Raw genomic sequence first — 20,238 nt, forward strand, 5'->3', positions numbered from 1 at the left:
AATAGAGGAACATGGAAATGACGTCAAACATAGTTAATACATACAATCAAATTGCTTTCTTTCTTATTCGTTCAAATTGCCCTACAATGAGTAATAACTTATTATAAATGTTTTTGTTAACTGTAGAAATGACGAAGCAAATTATAAAAAAAGTCAAAATAGGCGTATATTTCGGGCAGGGCTGCTGTCAATATCTTTGATAAGACAATTCCTCTAGTCTAAAGTTAATTTTGGCGTTATCACGTTATCTTGACTTTGACTAGTCTAAATTCATTTGTGCTGGTACTCAATAATTTACTTTTTTAAAAGCCAAAAATTATATTTTCACTGTTTCAATTTATTTATACTCGACACAAAATTTAAAAATTTTTATATTTATAAATTAAAAATATGTCATTTATAAGTTAAGATTAAATAATTATTAAAAGGAAAAAAATTATTCTCTTTGAGCATATTAAATAAAAAATAAGACAAATAAATGAATAGCAATGGTATACAACTTTGGACCTAACGGAGCTCCCAGTGGACATTGCCTTTCCGGGAAAGTGTTATTTCGGCCCCTTTGGTGTTTTCTTAGTCAATTTCCGTTATTAATTTTTCATGAACATAAATGCAATTAACAAAATGTGTTTCAAAAAATAAAGGGTAGTCCGATGCACTAAAGCTCTCGTTATGCGCGGGGTCTGGGGAAGGGCCTGACCACAAGGATCTATTGTACGCAGCCTTACCTTGCATTTCTGCCAGAGGCTGTTTCCAAGGCTTGAACCCATGACCTTCTGGTCACATGACATCAACTTTACCAGTTACTCAAAAAATAAAAAACAATATGTTATTAGGAAAAGGATATTTTTAATCCAAAAGTAGCAGCAATATGATCATTTTTTACCAAAGTGTTAATTGTAGTTTTGTAAATGTATTTTTGAATCAAAGTATTGTCAAAAAACATATTTTCAGATCAAACTATTAACAGATGACATATTTATTCAATTAGATATAATTTAAGAGCATTTTAAACTATTATTCGTTATTTCAAGCAAAACTTTCGCAAAACTATTTGTTCTAAAACTAAATATAAAAATGCACCCCAACCAAAATATTAATTAGTGAAATCAGAAATTCTGATAATTTGAATCAAATGCATGAATGTTATGACACCTACACATTGCATATGCATCGCAAAACTTCATTTAAGTCACCTTTATTGTTACATGAAAAATCTTTCTTATATACATGGATTCAATTATTTATATATTTACAATGTTCTTTTTACCCTATTTACACATGTAATAATTGTTTGATAAAGAAATTTAATTGAACTCCTTTCAAACCATCTATTAAAAACATTTTTTTTTCTGAAGTCGGCTGTCAATCTGAATGAATTTGGTTGGGTTTTTTTGAAGTACACTTGGAGATATGGAGAAAGAAAATAAAAAATTACTTTTAAATATTATATTATTGATTTGCCTAATTCAAGATTTTACCTAATATTATACAAAATAAAAAAGCAACTGCAACCCAAACGTAAGCCATTATTTGTAAATGCAACTTCTAGGAAAATTCAACCTATAGAGTATGGACGCACGCAATTTTCCACATTTATGTTTCATACTACACCCTCTTTTCTTTTAGATTTCGACTTTAGAAGTTGACCATATAAAATTGCTACCTAATATGAATAAGCAAAATAGCAATGGAAGAAGGGAGATTGTGTTTTTGGTCCCTTAAATATCGGCAAGCTCGGAGTTTAGTCCATGTAATATCTCGTTAAATTTATTGAACCTTCAATTATTTAAAAATATGCACTTTTGATCGTTCTTTCTATCAATTTTCACAAAATAGTGACCGTCACATCATTTAATCACTCAAATTTTATGTTAAGTTTGTGATGTCATTTCATATCTGAAGGCAATATATATAATTCTACAAACGGTCTAAGCATTACATATTTCATATATAATAACACATATTTTAAATACTTAAACATCAGGTGTGCTTAGTTATACAATACAAGATCAACATGAATTTTGGTACAGTAATGAGATTGCTTTATTCTTAATGAGATGTCCCGGATTCGAGCCCTTATATTAATAGTTATGGGAATAAACAATATTATCCCATGAAAAAGTTATACTATCGTGTATTTTATTTTACGAATCTTATATATTTTTTAAAATACGCTTCTCCAATAAAGGTGATCATATTGTTAAAATAATTTTTATAATCAACTGCAAAAATCACATCTCCTGAAAGTGGGAAAAACAAAATATCTTATTTAGTTGCCCTTATTCCAGGGAGTTATTACGTCAAATAAACTATCTTCAAAGAAATAGGAAGTCAACAAGAAGCACATGTTGAATTATCAAAAATGCCAACTTTAATGCCGTCATGTGTGTACATTTTGAGTCTACTTTAAAATTCGTATGCTTTGAATTTAGATGTCATCATCACCACTAAAAAGTTATATCTTTAGTCAAATTCAAAGAAAAAACGAAACTAATTGAGTATATTGTAAGTAATACAATATTTTATTATAATAATTAAATTTTCTTTAAAGTCAGTTTAAGGGAAATACTACCTTAAAATCAATAGTAATGCGATGTTAAGGATAAAATAAAAGGCTTGAGCATGAAGCATTCTTTCATTTAATTAATAAATGTAGAGGTAGGATATCGTGTATACGACAAACACTTAAAAGTTGACTATCAGAAATAGATAATGGTAATTGATACGAAAGTAATGCCAAAAGATTAAAAGTGGGTGTTTGGATTTAATTAATTTTTAGTTTTTAAGTTTTTTGTTTTTTTTAGTTTTGAAAGTATTTAAAAAAACACAAAAAGTACTTTTTTAAGGCTAAAAAAAATATTTAAAAAGCCAAGCAATTTAAAATAAATCAATCCAAATATGTCCGTAGATATATTTCAATTTACTTTACAGTTGAAGGTCAGAAGAAGATACGGCGCATATTTGTATCTTCTATTAACTTTTCATAATAAGTGAGCTTCATGGAAGAAATATTTATGTAAGCTTTTATCATTTCTGTCTGACTTATTATCCCAATTAGGATGAGTTGTCATTTTCCTTTTGATAGTTTATTAGTCAGATAAGGTTATCATATGTAGTAATATTTAGCCGTGGTTAAGTGAAAGAGCGTATATATCTGCAAATACCTATTATAAAAATCTATTAGTTTGGTGTAAATTAACATACTGTTGTGAGTAAATTGTAGTCATAATTATATACCATTTCTCATCCTTTTGGCTAAGGTTAAGTCCGTCAAATATCAGTCGAACTATTAAATTTCCCCATGAACATGTAGTAAGACAGTATAAAAAACAGAGGCTCTTATATCATTTTTGCAACAAGCCTAGAATGATCATGATAAATACAGCTGAAAAACTTTAACATGTGAATATTTCTCATATCATGTGTTAGATATTAATGTGACCGCCTGATAATTTTTAAAAAAAATAGCCATATCGTCGTGAACACCACTTTACATGTTCCTCACTTCTTTAAAATATTTCAATAAACATATTGAGATGAAAGGAGGTAATGTTTGTTCTCTAAAATATGTATAATGATTAATAAATGAAAAACAACAACTAAGCTCTTATTTTTCTGCTGCAAAAAGATCTTTTAAATATTTGGAGATCAAATTTTTGTATACTCTGTCTTTTGAATTTTATAAAATTTAATAGTTTCTATATCTTTTTGTCAAAATTTCATTTGCCTATAAAAATATTCAAACTTACCTTACTTTCAGATAATTAATTATTTCCATGTTAGATGTGTATATCTCAGTCATTACTGAAATTGTGTATGAACACATGAATTTCTCCTTCATTATTAGTGAATTAATAACTCGTATATTTTATCTTTTGAAGTCATTCATATCAATAAGTTAGTTAGTTATATATATATATTTTTAAACACACAATATATTATGTAACACAGAGTTGCAGGCCGGAGAATACAAAGAGTAATGCAGTTCGAGTTCGTGGAATTTTCCTTAGGATACTACAGCTAATCTGAAAGCAACTTTAGAGTCAAAACAATTGTTCTTTTGAGTATAAGCAAATAGCAATGAGACTGATGGCAACTTGTAGAGTATATAGTATAAAATTCATCGCCTAATTCGTTGATGACTATATTTTTGTACAAAATTCAAAGTCAAACAAAACGTCATTGTCAATCTCTTACTTGTTGGGTCCAAGCTGGGGTTTAAAAATAGATACTAGGACTGATAATCCATAATAATTTTCACAGCTAAGAGCTTATGTAGTTTTTTTTGTTTATAAAAGAGAGACAGCTTCGATATTTTTTCGAAGTCCTCTATATTCATTCTACTCTTAATTTTCTGTCCTCATTTTCTTCCCTTTTTAATTTCTTTGGTCGTTTAATTACTCCAATTAAACACACAAGTCACAATTTGTGGCCATGGGAACTCAAGCTCCATCAAGTTACGACGACTCCAAGGTAACTCTCTCTCTCTTCTAGTTTCTTTGTGTATCTCTGTGCATGAATTTAACGTATATACACAGATAATATCAAAGTGTATTATGACTGTTAATTTTCCTCATCTTTTAGGTACTTGTTCCCATTTTCTTACCAACAATTGCTTGTAACTATATAGTATTGTTTAATTACTTCGTACATGTCAGTTGTATATAAAAGTTAAACTCTATATTATGTGGATATCAAGAATTTCCATGAATGTTGTGTGAGATGTGCTAAATATTTGAAATGCTTTGTTGAGTTTTAGATCTCGAAAAATAACATGTCTCTTATTCCAAAAAGGAAAAAAAAAACCTGTCTCTTGTTCCAAAAAAATAAAATGAAGAAGAAGAACCTGTCTCTCTCGTTTCTGTGTTCATTTAATTCTATTTAATTTGGTTCATGAGAAAACTATGAATTTACCTAGCTCTTTCTTGTTTGTTTGGTGGTCTAGAATCAATCTTGAACAAGTCAAACTAATATTATTGGATCCTATATAAAAAAATAATAATTAGGATCATTAAATTCAGTTTAAACGTTGCATGTGCGTACATCACGTTAGGTCAGTAGGTTACTTTCAAAGGATTTTAATTACTTATTAATTGACAAACGGTGAATTCACGGCAACTTGCTATAGAGCAAGTCGTCTGAAGTTTTCAGTTGACTTTCATACTATACAAATCTGAAACTATTAGTACTACCTCTTTTTAATTACCAGTGAGTCACATGGATTATTGATTTAAAATCCTTTTTTAAAAAAATTTCACAGCTTTACACCAAGTTGCACGTTGATTTGAATCTGAAACCATTTAATTTTATTTTTTTATCCTATCAAGTTACTTAATTTTTTAGGTTACCAAATTAGCTTACTAAAGACAATTACCTGATAATCGCTTTGACTTGTAGTGCGAAAATAATTATGTTAGTGTATACAAGTTAAACCTTTTGAAACAATCAAAATTGGGGTAAATTTTAAGAAGGATCTGTTTTACGCGAGGATTGAAATATTTGGGACAGACCATTACTGCATGATAGAAATGTATTCGTATAAGGTGTTTAAACCAAACTAATAAATAGATGGCAAGTGTTAGAACATACACAACTATCAAACTATAATATTTTTACTTTATTAAATAACTAAACTATAATAAGTTGTACTATTGGATTGTTTATCATCTTCATCATGTTTCAGATAGTATTAATTTGTTAATTTCACTTAAAATTGGATTTATTATGAAATGACTGCAGGTAGATACAAGAACAGAAGAAGAGAAAGCAATCGACGCGTGGCTTCCCATTACTTCTTCTAGGAATGCAAAATGGTGGTATTCAGCTTTTCACAATGTTACTGCTATGGTTGGTGCTGGTGTCCTCAGTCTTCCTTATGCCATGGCGGAGCTTGGATGGTACAATACTCATGTTTTACTAACATATAAAGGTTACATATATCATTAGTGCACAGAAAGTAAACTCAATTATTATACATATTGTTACTGAAATGAATTTAATTTTGGACGTAATTTCAGGGGACCTGGCGTAACTGTGATGATACTATCTTGGATTATCACTTTATACACTCTATGGCAAATGGTTGAAATGCACGAAATGGTTCCAGGGAAACGTTTCGATAGATATCATGAGTTGGGGCAACATGCTTTTGGGGAAAAGCTTGGACTATGGATTGTTGTACCCCAACAACTAATTGTCGAAGTTGGTGTTGACATTGTTTATATGGTCACCGGAGGAAAATCACTCCAGAAGGTCCACGAATTGGTTTGCAAACATGAAGACGGTTGTGCACAAATCAAACTTTCATACTTCATCATGATATTTGCCTCTGTCCATTTTGTGCTCTCTCATCTTCCCAATTTCAATTCCATAGCTGGTGTGTCTTTGGCTGCAGCTGTTATGTCCTTAAGGTAAAGACATTTTGCTTATTTTCTTACGTCTTTTAAATGTCGATAGTGTTATTAACTTTTTGCATATATGTATGTGATGATGAAGTTACTCAACAATTGCTTGGGGGGCATCAGTTAAGAAAGGTGTACAACCTAATGTGGATTATGGGTACAAAGCTCACAGCACGGCAGGAACCATTTTTGATTTTCTCAGCGGATTGGGAGAAGTGGCTTTTGCATATGCGGGTCATAATGTGGTGTTGGAGATTCAAGCTACAATCCCTTCAACACCTGACAAACCTTCGAAAGTACCTATGTGGAGGGGAGTTGTTGTTGCTTACATAATTGTGGCGCTCTGTTACTTCCCTGTTGCTTTTATTGGATACTGGATGTTTGGAAATGCAGTGGATGACAACATTCTCATCTCTTTGAACAAACCTACATGGCTCATTGTCATGGCTAACATGTTTGTCGTAGTCCATGTTATTGGAAGCTATCAGGTACCATGTTCTGATCTAAGTTGCAAAAGTTAACTTACATTTAATTAATGCGTTCCATTTGCCTAACGAAACATTTTTTTTTTTTATCTTATGATGTTGTAGATTTATGCAATGCCAGTGTTTGACATGATTGAAACCGTGCTTGTTAAGAAACTTAGGTTCAGACCTACTTGGTACTTGCGATTTGTTACCAGAAACATCTATGTTGGTAAGTCATGACTTGTCTTCATTTAATTCATCGCATACTATAAAACTTTTTCCCAAATTGGTACACGCCAATTCCATTTCGCTCGATTGAAAGAGCCATCAATCACTATGATCTCTTTCTTAGAAAAGAAATTTCGTAAATTCTGCCTTTTTTTCTCCCACTCTTTCTGTTGGTCGTATCCACTCATTGGGACTACAGTGTAGCCTATTTTTTTTGGCATACTTGAGTTCCTCGCTAAAGTATACCCCTACAAACTTCCCTAAGGATCGAAACCACATTCGTAGGCCGACAATTTTTCTGGATAGGTCGAACTATTGGAAGAAACTAGAAAAGGAAGACCGAGTGGGATCAAAGAAACTAGCGGGCTGATCACTAAATAGATACAAATAGGTGCAAATTCTGACATCACCACAGAAAACTTGGTTCTTTCGCTCCTTGCTGGCGGAGCGGCATACCTGAAAAAAGAAAGAAATAGGAACGACGGAACGAAGAACGGAACTGGCGTGATAGCAGAAAAATTGTTGATTTGAATTCTTTTTGAAATCTCGTTTTTTTCTTGTTTAAGTACAAACCTTGTAACAAATGCTTTTGGTCTTATTGCAGCTTTCACAATGTTTGTTGGAATCACCTTCCCTTTCTTTGGTGGCCTTCTTGGATTCTTTGGAGGATTTGCTTTTGCCCCAACAACATATTTTGTAAGTGAAAATAGAAAGGTTTTTTCCCACTCTAATCTCTTTGTAGTGCAGAGTACTTACTTTTTTGTTTCTTCAGCTGCCTTGCATCATGTGGCTAGCAATCTACAAGCCAAGGAGATGGAGTCTTTCTTGGATGGCTAATTGGGTAAGTGCATTTTTCAATTGTGTGATTCTGCATTTTGTACACAATTAAAAATGCCTGACTAATATGTTCTTTTATGACAGATTTGCATAATTTTTGGAGTTCTGTTGATGGTTTTAGCACCAATTGGTGGATTGAGATCCATCATAGTACAAGCAAAGACCTACAAATTTTACAATTAGGAGAAGTTTTTTTATGATTCAAGTGCAAGAATATTACGATGATTAATTATGCCATCTGATTAAATTTAGATAGAAGTATGTTTGGCAAAGGAATTTCTGGCAAGATATATACTGCCTTGGTGTGTTTTGGCTTAAAAACATTTTAGAGTATAGTTTTTCTTCGTATGTAAAGATATGATTAATTTTCTGGTGGTGTTCATTGTCAAGACTCGAAACATCTCTGCGTGTCTCTGTTTCACTTTACTTTCTAATAAACAAACCATGTTTAACCATTTACCATATAATGTAGGCATTCAAGATCCTCGCACCCATGTCGGATTTTCCAAAAAATGCGCTACTATTTCTGGAGAATTCCACACCCATCCATCAATCTATACTATATTAAAAGCATGAAGACTGTTAAAATGTTGATCGGACTTCTTATCCTTCATTAAAAGACTGCACTTTAGATAAAATCGTCTTTTCACTATTTTTGTTAATTTATTAGTATTGTAGTTTCAGATGATCAACTCAATTTTAAAGGTGAAAAGGCCAAAAAGAAGTTGGGAGTATATATCAACATACTGAAACCCTGCATTATAAATGATACTATGACAGAGGTACATTATTATTTATAGAATCAATTAATTTGTCAAGTTGAATAACCTATTCAAATCAATACAATCAATTAAAAGTTTTATAATTAAATATTCTATTCATAAAGCCATTTAATATTGAATATAATTGTAATATTATATATAATTATTCAAATTGTGTGCAACTAATCGCCCTATGTTTGAAATAATTTGTTGTAAAAATAATGAAGACATGATGAAGTTGTTACGGAATTGCAAAGAGAAACGTAGAATCACGATTTTGTGGATGTATTTCAAGCTAAGTTCTATTGGTTTAAATCATAATATGGTTTGATGTATCAGTTCAAAAAAGTTCACTTTCGATTTTAGTGGCAAAATTCTAACTTTATGTTCTTTGTTGTGACTTCTCAATTTCTTATGATGCTCTTTAATTATTTTTTTCCTTTCTATTTTTGTGTTGCTTATGATATATCACGTAATTTAATGGAGATCAACTTAAAATTTTAAATTTCACTTAAATAATAATTATTGATATTGATTAGTGGATGTAATAATACTGGTGGTGATAATAGAAAATAACGAATAATGGTGATGACAGTTGATTTTGGTGATTGACGGTAGTAATGATTGTGGTTGGGCTAAGAATGATGGTTGTGGATGGTAGGTGGTGGTAATTGACGATGTTGATAGTTGTGGGTGGTGGGTGAATGTATCTGGAGCAGCGCTGAAATGTATCTTTGTAAAATATGTAACAACGGATGTCAAAATAAATATCACCCAATGATTTGAAACCAACAACATCGAAAGGGAAGGATAAAAATATATAACTATACTTCTTTTTCAATGTTCTGTACAAATTACACAAAAAAAAAATATAGATCCAGTGTAATTTAAAATATTCGTAAAATTAAAATCTGATCAATTAAAAACACATGAAAAATATCATAAAACACGAACACAAACATAAAATTTAATTAAAATAGCAAAAAAAATAATTAGAAAACATACACCAAATTGTCATTTTAGGGTGATGCTTTAGCAAATAATCTAAATTGTTGGATTAAAAAATAAGTAGAATATGTTAGGATTCAACAATCAATATCACTTTAGATTCAATAATTTAAACAACATAATAATAAGATTCAATTATTTTTCTTATTTTTGTAAACTCCGTGTCAAATTAAAATCAGACAACTAAATAAAACGAATATAATACTATTTATGAGATTTTTAAAATTATGTACTCATTAAAATAAAATATGCTCACTAAACACAACATACACCAAGAACATTATCTATAAAACTTTTATATGAAATGCAAATAAAATAAATTGTTGTCTTAAGTATTAACATAACTATAAGTACAATATTTTCTTATCAACGTAGCACACATGCAAAGAAAATATTTAGACAATATAGTCTTTTTCTGTTTATTAATATTTAAAAATAATAATTTAATTATTTTTCTAATATTTAGACCACTTTCAATTACTTTTAGGTTTAGAACTCTTTGTATATATAGAAAGAGAAACATCAAATTATTGAAAAAAATAAATGAGTTACTTACGGTGATCAGTTAAAACACTTGCTTTAGACTTGAAAGTCTAAAATACTATAAAATCAACTTGACTAATATTTTTAATAATTTGAAGTCAATTATAAATATGCCACTTTAAGATTTTATTTATAGAATTTTTATAATTTAGACTTGAAAGTCTAAAATACTATAAAATCAACTTGACTAATATTTTTAATAATTTGAAGTCAATTATAAATATGCCACTTTAAGATTTTATTTATAGAATTTTTATAATTTAAATATAACAAAAAAGAAGGTGAAAGACTTTCAGTTACTTTAGGATTCCTACCTATATAATGGGAGTATGACTAAAAGTTAAAGAAATCTTATTAAATAATGTGTTTAAGTTATACCTCAAATTAAAAACAAAGTGTAACTTTTTTAAAATGATAAATGTTGACCATATTTAGCTAGACGAATAAAGGAAGAAATCATGTCACATCTGATTTATTTACTCGACAATTCATTCGGTAACTTTACGGTCGTCAAAAAAGCCCCAAAAAGCATCAAACATTTCCCATTCCTTTAATACTTTTGGCTCTCGAGAGTCTCTTTGTAGGATACTTGACCAAAGTGTGACCTGTTAGCCATAAAGATGGATCTTCATAGAGAATACTCCGCCTCTCATTTCTTTTTTGGTCGCTCACTGCAGCTTCGAATTTTGCTGTGCCGGTGCACAAAGCAAGCACACATGAACTCTCGAATAATTGTCAAATTAAATATTATTCTAATATTTAAGTACTTTGAAATCAATTAAAGTTATAAATATTAATTTTTTTACTTATGTTGAACTCCTAATATTTAATACTTTAAAATTAACTAAAATTTTGCTTTTTAATTTTTTTTCTTATTTGAATTATATTAAAAACTCTAATATTTGAGACTTTAAAATAACTTACAATTTTTGTTAATCTATAGTAATTATTTCTTTATTAAACTAACTAATCGTCATTAAAATATATAAAAGAAGTCCAATTACTCACAAGCGTGTACAAGAAAAAAATATTGAATGATCTTAATTCATTTTTGCTTAAAACTTACGTTAATTTCCTTCTTTTTAATTATATAATTCGACAAAGGACAAATACTAAACATGGACATCATATTTTGAGTTTTTTTCCTCCAATTAATAGAGTGTTCTTTTTATTCACACTTTTTTTAGTCAATTTCGTTAAAATTACACTATTATAAAATTATAAAATTATTATAGACAAGTGAGGCTTGTTCAGATGGTTGATAACCTCCATTTTCGATAGACATTTGATTAAAAAAGAAAAAAAAAATTAACTAGCATAAAGAAGTCATGTCGAAATATTATAAAGAACATGTGAAAGCATGCTAAAAAAAAGAGAACTACAATAAAAATAACACGATAATCAAAGTGCAAGAAACATAGATAATAACAGGCATCAAACATTATAGATTTTAAAATCAATTAAGATTTTAATTTTAAATCTTTCAAACAATATTTATTGTCCTAATATTTAAGAATTAAAAATCGAACAAGATTCAATTTTATATAAATTATTGTCTTATCTGAAAATGATAAACAGCTAAAACGACAAAAAATAACATAAACAATAAATTATTTATAAAAAAAAGACCACGTGAAACACAATAGACAATAACTTATTTGAGATAAATATTTTTTTATATTATTTAAATATATGTCAATTATTGTAATTTTAATAATTTTATTCTTCTTGAATATCATTTTATTAATGGACAATTTGACGTTATGCACATGTGCAAAGCGTACATTAAATTAATATTTCTAAAAAGTTCGAGTAATATAGATCAAAATGTAAAACATGCAATTAAATATCAACAACACAATAATGACGTCTTAATCTCAAACTAGTTGTTAGAGAAAACAGGGGATTCTTCGGGTAGAACTGAACTTGTTAACCAAATCTACATCAAGCTACACACATCCAATTAAGTTGAGCGGGGACAATTGGTTCTGTAGCGTTTTATAAGAATTTTTTTTACTTTTATATTTTTTATTTAAAAAATTTGATAGGTAAGTAATGTAGCTTATGAAACTTTTAGGACTTACCCCCACCCCCCCCACCCCCCACCCCACCCCCACCCCTTTATTTTAAAGCATTGTCCAATATACCGGGAAAAAAAGAAGAAGAAGAAGTAATGTCCTTCAAATTTTTACTAATTCCCACCTATCATAAATATTCAAACGCTATAAAATTCTCTCTAACTCAAGGAGTTGTTTTATACCTCATTTATTCCATGTTTAAGCTGATAGAGGTAAATTCAATATTTAAATTTGATCAGTTCAAATTTTAAAATTTTTAGTATATTGAATTTGTTATAGTCTCAAACTTATGGATTCAAATTTAATAATTTAATAATTTATATATATATATTAGTAGATTTTACATGTATATCTAATTTCTAGCCTTATAAGCAACTTACTTAATTCTAGCCATTGGCTATAAGACTGAACTTGTGACTAATTGAGCTGGTTCCTATCTCAAAATACTTACTCCGGCCGTGTTATTAAACGGGACAAAAAAATCAAGACAACCGCTTGTGGAGCATTTCTCCTCGTACCTTTTTTTTTTTTAATAGTAAAAATCAAAATAAATGTGCAATAAATAATCAAATAAAGAAGAGAAATGCTTATTACTCACTTGAATGTAAAAAATACTCCCTCCGTCCAATAATACTTGTACACTTTTGATTTTGCATACTTCTTAAGAAATCATAAATAAAATGGTAATTTTACCATATCACCCTTTGAATATAATAAATATAATGTCTTGAAAAATGTAATAGGGAAATGACTATAATTAATGATGAGGGTAAATTAGGAACTAAGAGTGAAATTATCTCTTGATTTCATAAATTGAACATCTATTTTTAGTATAGTAGACAAGTAAATATGGACAGAGAGAATATTTCCTTCGGACCACTTTACTTGTCATATTTATTAAAAATAAATAGTCCATAATATTTGTCATTTTAGAAAATTAAGAAATAATTAGTTATTCGTTTTCACCTTTATCGTTAGTCAAAATATGAAGAGATATTAATGTAATACAAAAGAAAAAATATTAAATTGAGAAGAGTAATAAATAAGGATAATTTAGTTAAATTACTCTATACTTAAATATATTTTTTAAAAGATGTGCAAAATAAAACATGATAAGTAAAATAGATGGGGGAGTAAAAGAAAATAAAAAGAGCAAAGAAAGAAAAAGAGCCATTTAAGGAAAAGATGTAAATAACATTAATATAAGGGTATTTTACTTAATTCTCAAAAAACTCAATTACAATTTAATATAATGAGAGAATGGGGAGGAAAAAGGTACCAAAAAGTAGTTTTTAAAAAGACAGAAAATCTTGGAGGAAAAAAGTACAGAAAAGGAAGGAATTGGGAAAGGTTTTAGGAAAAAAGATTAATAAATGACAGAAGAAATAATTTAAATCCTTGCTGGTGACAATTCACTTTCCTTTTGCCCAACATTATATAGTATGTATTTATTCTTATTCTAAATTGGATAAGTAGAATCACAGATTACCAATGTCATATTACTATAATAGAGTAATTCTTATCTTCCTAACTTGGAATAACAATTAATGCATTGATATGATATTTACAGTTTTGGTTATCTAATAAATAAGTTTCCATTGAGGTAAAAGATAAGACATCAGTAGAGAAACATATTAGGAAAGACTATTAAGTTTTTCTTTTAACACATTTTCCATACAAGTGCACCAAAACAGTGTATAAAAGAAAGGTTATTCTTCTATCAATTTGTGTTTTCCCCTGAGGAACCAACTTTCAAGCTTTCGTCATACAACAATATGGTATATTGTAATTTCCTTACTTTTTGATTATTTCATATTGCAAACAATGTTAACTACATGTCCAGAATATGTGTATCTCAGTAATTCATATGTAAATATCAATTGCGTAAGTTTTGTTTGTTCAATTCATTTTTGGAAAATGAGGCTATAATTTAAATGACAGACTGATGAAAGAACTGCAGAACAAAATGCAATTGACGAATGGCTTCCCGTAACTTCTTCTAGGAATGCAAAATGGTGGTACTCGACATTCCATAATGTTACGGCTATGGTTGGAGCCGGTGTCCTCAGTCTTCCTTATGCTATGTCTCAGCTAGGGTGGTACGTGTTAATTTTAGATCGAGATTTATATGGCAGTAATTAAAAAATAGAGTAGAATGTAACTTGGTTCATTTGTTTTGGATGTAATTTTATTTTAGGGGACCTGGTGTAACGGTGCTGGTGATATCTTGGATTATAACTTTGTATACTTTATGGCAAATGGTTGAGATGCACGAAATGGTTCCAGGGAAACGTTTCGATAGATATCATGAGTTGGGGCAGTATGCTTTTGGGGAAAAGCTTGGACTATGGATTGTGGTGCCCCAACAGGTAATTGTCGAAGTTGGTGTTGACATTGTTTATATGGTGACTGGGGGAAGATCACTCATGAAGGTCCATGATTTATTGTGCAAACACAGTTGTACAAATTGGAAACTTTCATACTTCATCATGATATTTGCCTCTGTCCATTTTGTGCTGTCTCATCTTCCCAACTTAAATTCCATATCTGCTGTTTCTTTGGCTGCTGCTGTCATGTCCTTAAGGTATCGAAAACTATTAGTACATTTTCCTTTCTTAATTCCCATTAATATTTAAATCCTGTCTTCCTGACTATTGTCTATATGACAATTGATTTAGTTACTCAACAATTGGGTGGGCGGCTTCGGTTAAGAAGGGCGTGCAGCCGGATGTGAACTATGAGTTCATCGCTAAAACCAATATGGGAGTAGTATTCAACTTTTTCAGCGCGTTGGGAGATGTGGCTTTTGCTTACGCAGGTCACAATGTGGTGTTAGAGATTCAAGCTACAATCCCTTCAACGCCAGAGAAGCCTTCCAAAGGACCCATGTGGAGGGGTGTCGTAGTTGCTTACATCGTTGTGGCTGTTTGTTATTTCCCTGTTGCTATTGTTGGTTATTGGGTGTTTGGGAATTCGGTGGAAGAAAACATTCTCATCTCATTGAACAAACCTACATGGCTCATTGTCATGGCTAACATATTTGTCGTCATCCATGTTATTGGAAGCTATCAGGTGCGTGTCTCAATTAGATATGTTTATTATGTTACTATATAATATCGAGCCTAACAACAATTGTTGATCGTGTGATGTTGTAGATCTATGCAATGCCAGTTTTTGACATGCTTGAGACTCTGCTTGTCAAGAAACTCAGGTTCAGGCCTAGTTGGTACTTGCGATTTGTTACCAGAAGCATCTATGTTGGTAAGAACTTAAAGCTGTGTACTGAATGAAGTTTAACACTAGTGTTGCTCTGAGTTCCAAGTTTTATTAATCTGTATGATGTTTCTGGTCTTATTGCAGCTTTCACAATGTTCGTTGGAATCGCCATTCCTTTCTTTAGTGGGCTTTTGGGATTCTTTGGAGGATTTGCTTTTGCCCCAACAACATATTTTGTAAGTAATTTTCTCCAAATCTTGTACTAGTGCTATTTCATTTGTGCCTTTTTAACTCTCTCTGTTTGTTCTACAGCTTCCTTGCATCATGTGGCTTTCAATCTATAAACCAAAGAGATTCAGTCTCTCTTGGATTGCTAACTGGGTAAGAATGATACAAATTTAGTCCTTAACATTTTAAATTTCCTTGTTCTGATTTATGATGAAAACTAATTAAAATCGATGTTTATGATGACAGGTTTGCATAATTTTGGGAGTTCTATTGATGATTTTTGCACCAATTGGCGCCTTAAGATCCATCATCTTAAAAGCAAAGTCCTATGAATTTTTCAGTTAGGGAAGATGTAATTTGTTTCTTGGATTAAAGTTTGTTTTATCCTAAATTAATGAATTCTTAGCAACGATGCCTTTGTGTGTTTTGGCTTACTACTTTTTACGGTATAGGTCTCTATGTATGTTGAAACCAAGGCGCCTCTGTTCTCTGTATTTCGTCAAGTACATATCTAAATAAGAGACATTTGTTTTATTTAAAATTTAAAGGTCAAGATTATATTATATTAACAAGTATCATAATCATATTTAAGTCAACCAATTTTGAAAAACTACTCACCAAATTCTCCAAGAAAAAGATATTCCCTACAAATTTTGATATCTATTTATATAAAAAGTTTCATCTTATATTTTTATATTCAAATATTAAAATTGTAGAACATGAATCTAACAACGTTTTTATTTAACGTGATAACTAATAATCTTCAAAAACATTTTGTCTTTAAAACAATTTCTTTTATTTCACAAAAAAAAAAGAAGATAAAAGAATATTTTGTAAAAGTATATTTCCCCCTTTCAAATAAAGTAGCCACACTTTCTCCTTTAACTTTGGAATAGTTTTGGTATTTCACGTTTAATTCTAATAACCTCTCGTCTTTCTATTTTTATTTTCATTGTCTGTTCTTTTATTTTATGATTTTTGTCAACATTGAAAATTCTTCACCTCTTTTTTTGTTTCTTAACATATATAATGTCTCAAGAACAAAGTTTACTAGCACAAAAAATTGTTTAGTTGATTTTCACCTTAAATATCGTACAATTTAATATTTAAATATAAAAATATAAGATGGAATTAATGATATTAATGAAAATTAAAATTCCCAAGGAATATTAATGATAAATATTGACATGATTTGTTTAACTGCTAGTAACGGTTAGAACTTAGAAATAAACTCTTGTTATTTGTAATAACATGATTATTGTGACACATTGATGATTGAATGTAGACATTTATTTTCACACTAAATATTTTGAGAATGAATCTGAACATATACTTAGTCAATGATAGCAACACTTTCTTTTAGAGATACATTCTCATTTAATTAAGTCAATTTGATGTGAACCTTTGGTAATTAAAACAAGGCATATGTGTGGCCTAGAGGAAATGGAGAGTGTGTTTTTACGGAAAATGCGAGACATTCGGATTTTAAACACAAAAAATTATGTTCAATAAATTTCCCATAACCTGTGTTTTATGGTTAAAACTTGAGAATTCACAATCACAACTGGTTGCAATCTTCATAACTTCCATCACATTACAAAATCAGTCACGACAATATGCCAGCCTCATCATCAGACAAAAATGCGGTATACTTGAGATCATTTACAACTGGTTGTAAATTGTGTATGTTTCTGTAATTATTACTCCCTCCATCCTAATTTATGTGTCAGCTTGCGGGTTTCTAGATTCTATCTTCGATCATAAATTCTTCACATATTTTGAATTATCAATTATTGTGACTTAATAGTATGTTTTACATAGTTTACAAATATACAAATTTCATTTCAAAAAAATTAAAGATTTCATGAGCAAAGTTAAATTGTTTGACTCTCAACAAACAAACGAAAAGTGACACATAAATTGGGACCGAAGGGAGTATTATTAATGGAAATTATTTTGTGACACATCTTTGTACATGGATTGATATTGTTTAATTTATAACATTATGTTTGGATTTCTTGGTTGAATTGAATGGGGCTATGACAGGCTGATGGAAGATCTGAAGAACAAAGGAAGATAGATGAATGGCTTCCCATTACTTCTTCTAGGAATGCAAAATGGTGGTATTCAGCATTTCACAATGTTACTGCTATGGTTGGTGCTGGTGTCCTAGGTCTCCCTTATGCCATGTCAGAGCTCGGATGGTACGTATATCCATCTCTATCTTAGGGTGTGCGATGAATTAACACCTTTTGTTTCAATGGACTAATAACAATACAGAGTAAACCATGCATGGTGCAGAATATCTCGTTTCTTGATTTGTGAAATGAGTTTGGTCGTAATTGCAGGGGACCTGGTGTAGCAGTGTTGTTTGTATCTTGGGTTATAACCTTATACACTCTATGGCAAATGGTTGAGATGCATGAAATGGTTCCAGGGAAACGTTTCGATAGGTATCATGAACTTGGGCAGCATGTTTTTGGTAAAAAGCTCGGCCTATATATCGTGGTGCCTCAACAATTGGTTGTTGAAGTTGGCCTTGACATTGTTTATATGGTGACCGGAGGAAAATCATTCCAAAAGATACACGATTTAGTCTGCACTAGCAATTGCGTAGATATCAGACTGACCTATTACATCATGATGTTTGCCTCTGTCCATTTCGTGCTCTCTCATCTTCCCAATTTCAATGCCATTTCTGGTGTCTCTTTGATAGCAGCTATCATGTCTTTAAGGTATCAAAATAATTACCTGTTTTAGCTTATTGTTCTTTTGATCCATTGATATTTAAGACCTTAATTATGTCTTCAACAGTTACTGTATAATTGCTTGGGTGGCTTCAATTGAAAAGGGTGTGCAACCGGATGTGGATTATGGGTACAGGGCTAAAAACACAGGGGAAGGTATTTTCAATTTTTTCAGTGGATTGGGAGAAGTGGCTTTTGCATACGCGGGTCATAATGTGGTGTTGGAGATTCAAGCTACGATCCCTTCAACACCTGAGAAGCCTTCTAAAGGACCTATGTGGAAGGGAGTACTTGTTGCTTACATTGTTGTGGCTATATGCTATTTCCCAGTTGCACTTATCGGCTATTATACATTTGGGAATGCAGTATCAGACAACATTCTCATCTCCTTGAACAAACCTACTTGGCTCATTGTCCTTGCTAATGCCTTTGTTGTTATCCACATCATTGGGAGCTATCAGGTGTGACTTGAAACATTCTTGTCCATTAGACGTTTCGTGCTTGCCTTTATTTGAATGAATGCAGAAACTAATGTGCTTCATCTGTGCTATTATTGTAGCTCTATGCAATACCGGTGTTTGACATGGTTGAGACTTACCTTGTAAAGAAACGTAGGTTCAAACCAACATGGTACTTGAGATTTATTTCCAGAAACCTTTATGTTGGTAAGTTAGCCGCCTTCATTTGTTGTCCCATACAATAAAAAATTGACGTAGAAGCAACTACATTTGTAATGTGTTTGGTCTTATTGCAGCATTCACAATGATAGTTGGAATCATCTTCCCTTTCTTTGGGGGACTTCTTGGATTCTTTGGAGGATTTGCTTTTGCCCCAACAACCTATTTCGTAAGTTTCCTTTTTTCTCTTACTATTTCTTCTGTTTCCCTTGTCTGTGGCATAGCTAGGTGGACGTAAGGGGTCCAACTGATTGCCTGCCCTAAGACTAATTTTTGTTCCGCCTTCTTTAGCTCCCTTGCATCATGTGGCTTTCAATCTACAAACCAAAGAAATGGGGCCTATCTTGGACTACTAACTGGGTATGGTATATTCTCAATTTTCTGATTCTGCATTATTTAAGCTTAAAACTGCACCTAATTGGTGAATAAAAATTCAGATATGCATAATACTGGGAGTTCTGTTGACTGTTTTAGCACCAATCGGCGGCTTAAGAAGCATCATTATACAAGCCAAGGACTACACATTTTTCTCTTAGGATTCCATAGCTCGGGAGAATCTCTTATATCATTCAAATCCAAGAAAATGTGGCGTTTCTTCTAGTGTGCAATGATGTAAACTACAACAACATCATTTTACTGCCAAAAGCATTTTCAACTGTATCTCCCTTTCCTTCTTTCTAATCAAACATCTACCATTTCTTGTATCGCTTTTCATGAATGTGTTTTCTTCCTTTCTACTTATGTGAGTTTTATCCGCCTCAGCAAGGCAACGTTCAACGTTAAGATGACATTACTAAATTAGTTATGCGTAAAGTTAAAGCTGATAATTTTTCAATATTTATAAATAAAAAAAATTACATTTCTTTCGATCTCATGCACAACTAAATATAGAAAATCTAATTCCATAATTGCCTCAATAAGATGATACTTAAATATTTATCTCACGCGCTAAAAACTAAGTTGTCGTATTAACGTTTTAATAACTTTAATTTAGTTCTAATTTGAACATTCTATCTTGGCCGTTGGGTCCCCACCTTTTACCAA

At 30.9% G+C, this 20,238-nt stretch overlaps 3 protein-coding genes across 4 annotated transcripts; all 3 read left to right on the forward strand.

Annotated features, from left to right (window-relative positions):
- The first annotated feature begins 4,137 nt into the window (after positions 1 to 4,137).
- On the forward strand, positions 4,138 to 8,334 carry LOC129874110 (lysine histidine transporter 1-like). Its single transcript, XM_055949339.1, has 8 exons — positions 4,138 to 4,476; positions 5,743 to 5,900; positions 6,021 to 6,413; positions 6,499 to 6,892; positions 6,995 to 7,100; positions 7,704 to 7,795; positions 7,872 to 7,940; positions 8,021 to 8,334. The coding sequence occupies exons 1-8, from the start codon at positions 4,438 to 4,440 to the stop codon at positions 8,117 to 8,119; spliced, it is 1,350 nt and encodes a 449-aa protein (XP_055805314.1). The 5' UTR covers positions 4,138 to 4,437; the 3' UTR covers positions 8,120 to 8,334.
- Positions 8,335 to 14,357: 6,023 nt separating this feature from the next.
- LOC129874158 (lysine histidine transporter 1-like) lies at positions 14,358 to 16,213 on the forward strand. The gene is made up of 7 exons (XM_055949403.1): positions 14,358 to 14,425; positions 14,524 to 14,910; positions 15,005 to 15,398; positions 15,482 to 15,587; positions 15,687 to 15,778; positions 15,855 to 15,923; positions 16,017 to 16,213. Exons 1-7 carry the CDS (start codon positions 14,373 to 14,375, stop codon positions 16,113 to 16,115), a joined length of 1,200 nt encoding a protein of 399 aa, XP_055805378.1. The 5' UTR covers positions 14,358 to 14,372; the 3' UTR covers positions 16,116 to 16,213.
- A 997-nt stretch (positions 16,214 to 17,210) lies between these two features.
- Positions 17,211 to 19,762, forward strand: LOC129874064 (lysine histidine transporter 1-like). Of its 2 annotated transcripts, none has more exons than XM_055949289.1 (8): positions 17,211 to 17,220; positions 17,836 to 17,974; positions 18,119 to 18,505; positions 18,585 to 18,978; positions 19,077 to 19,182; positions 19,272 to 19,363; positions 19,486 to 19,554; positions 19,632 to 19,762. In XM_055949289.1, exons 1-8 carry the CDS (start codon positions 17,214 to 17,216, stop codon positions 19,728 to 19,730), a joined length of 1,293 nt encoding a protein of 430 aa, XP_055805264.1. In that variant the 5' UTR covers positions 17,211 to 17,213; the 3' UTR covers positions 19,731 to 19,762. The 2 variants fall into 2 exon arrangements, with proteins under 2 accessions (XP_055805264.1, XP_055805263.1); XM_055949288.1 differs by lacking the exon at positions 17,211 to 17,220 and adding an exon at positions 17,387 to 17,416 and having other exon boundaries at positions 17,817 to 17,974.
- Positions 19,763 to 20,238: the final 476 nt, after the last annotated feature.

Source organism: Solanum dulcamara, chromosome 11 (genome assembly GCF_947179165.1).
Source record: "Solanum dulcamara chromosome 11, daSolDulc1.2, whole genome shotgun sequence".
Taxonomy (NCBI): domain Eukaryota; kingdom Viridiplantae; phylum Streptophyta; class Magnoliopsida; order Solanales; family Solanaceae; genus Solanum; species Solanum dulcamara.